General features: G+C 43.3%; 1 protein-coding gene across 1 annotated transcript; it reads right to left on the bottom strand.

Moving 5' to 3' along the window:
• Positions 1–6: 6 nt before the first annotated feature.
• Positions 7–1,196, bottom strand: LOC108513257 (heterogeneous nuclear ribonucleoprotein A1-like). Its single transcript, XM_017848961.1, has one exon. The coding sequence runs from the start codon at positions 1,148–1,150 to the stop codon at positions 188–190; it is 963 nt and encodes a 320-aa protein (XP_017704450.1). The 5' UTR covers positions 1,151–1,196; the 3' UTR covers positions 7–187.
• Positions 1,197–1,809: the final 613 nt, after the last annotated feature.

Genomic DNA, 1,809 nt, shown 5'->3' with positions numbered 1-1,809 from the left:
CAATTAGTCACAAATACAGTCCTCGAGTTTTTTGCCCATACACATGAGTATTTGTCTAAAACATGTCTTCTTTGTAGCAGCTAGGCCCTGCCACCACTGTGCTTGGCTGAGTTCACAAATCTGTTGTAACCTGTAGCTTCCCTGTCACTTCTCTGGCTCTCCTCTCCTGCTAAGCTTTGTTTCCTAATTAAAATCTTCTGCCACTGCCATAGCTACTGCTGCTGCTGGAACCGCCATAGCCACCTTGGTTTCGTGGTTTTGCAAAGTATTGGCCTCCACCGCCATAGGGGCCAGAGCTTCTGCCTCCAAAATTTCCTCCCTTCATGGGTCCAAAATTTGAAGACTGATTGTTGTAATTGCCAAAATCATTGTAGCTTCCACCACCTCCAAAATTGCTTCCATCATTACCAAATCCATTATAGCCATCCCCACTGCCACCATATCCACCACCACCACGGCTGCCACCAAAGCCACCACGACCACTGAAGTTTCCTCCACGACCGAAGTTGTCATTCCCACCGAAACCACCTCCACGACCACCACCAAAGTTTCCAGAACCACTTCGACCTCTTTGGCTGGATGAAGCACTAGCCATCTCTTGCTTTGACAGGGCTTTCCTAACTTCACAGTTGTGGCCATTCACAGTATGGTATTTCTGAATGACAATCTTATCCACGGAGTCATGGTCGTCAAAGGTTACAAAGGCAAAGCCCCTTTTCTTGCCACTGCCTCGGTCAGTCATGATTTCAGTCACTTCAATTTTCCCATACTGTTCAAAATAATCTCTTAGGTGATGTTCTTCAGTGTCTTCTTTAATGCCACCAACAAATATCTTTTTCACAGTTAAGTGGGCACCTGGTCTTTGAGAATCTTCTCTTGAGACAGCTCTCTTTGGGTCCACAACTCTTCCGTCCACCTTGTGTGGCCTTGCATTCATAGCTGCATCCACCTCCTCCACAGTGGCATATGTGACAAACCCAAAGCCCCTGGAATGCTTGGTGTTTGGATCTCTCATTACCACACAGTCCGTGAGCATTCCCCATTGCTCAAAATGGCTCCTCAGGCTCTCATCGGTTGTTTCAAAGCTCAGCCCTCCAATGAAGAGCTTCCTCAGCTGTTCGGGCTCTTTAGGAGACTCTGACTTAGACATGACGGCAGGGAGAAGTGAGACTTTAACGATGCTTCTTCGGCGGCGTCCACGGGCCACATTATGGACTCTTTAAGAGCAGAGATAGTTTCTCCATCCCCAGCTTTTATTTAGCACAGTAGCCTAGCATAGACTATGTTTTCAACAATTGAATTGTGAACGAACAAATAAGAAAACTGATAAAAACGTGAGGGCAGAAAGCCAGAGAAAAGAGGAATGTGTAACTACTATTGTTGTTTGAAAGTGAGGCAGCAAGTTCTAGATTTAAAAGAGTTTCTGGTTCTAGAGAATGAGAAACTAAAATGGATAGTCTAATTTGGTGGCTAATTTATGAATTTGCTGGGAGATGGAAAATAAACCAATGTTACATGGCCAAACTAGCAAACGTTTCATCAGCATTCACTGTAAGCTTGGTCCGGTGAAGAAATTTAAAAATGTATTCTTTGGCTTATGAAATCGTCTCATTATTTAATAATTGGGGATGTTTAAGTTATTGGATTATGGGAGAATTAAACATTCTGACATTAAAATTTAAGAGTAGGATAATATTCACGACAGTCTTCTTGAATTTTGAGTCTTAGTACAAATTGCAAGGGAAGGTACAATATTTCAGTCCAGAAATGGGATGCCTGTGGCAATTGAGGAAGTAATAGATAATTGTT

This window comes from Rhinopithecus bieti, unplaced genomic scaffold (genome assembly GCF_001698545.2).
Source record: "Rhinopithecus bieti isolate Rb0 unplaced genomic scaffold, ASM169854v2 scaffold_32269, whole genome shotgun sequence".
In the NCBI taxonomy this organism is placed as follows: Eukaryota; Metazoa; Chordata; class Mammalia; order Primates; family Cercopithecidae; genus Rhinopithecus; species Rhinopithecus bieti.
The sequence above is the reverse complement of the archived record's forward strand: the minus strand, read 5'-3'. Positions and strand labels throughout refer to the sequence as shown.

What these genes read in the sequence shown, in the direction of transcription:
- LOC108513257 (XM_017848961.1), bottom strand. Translation starts at nt 1,150, where the DNA reads ATGTCTAAGTCAGAGTCTCCTAAAGAGCCCGAACAGCTGAGGAAGCTC.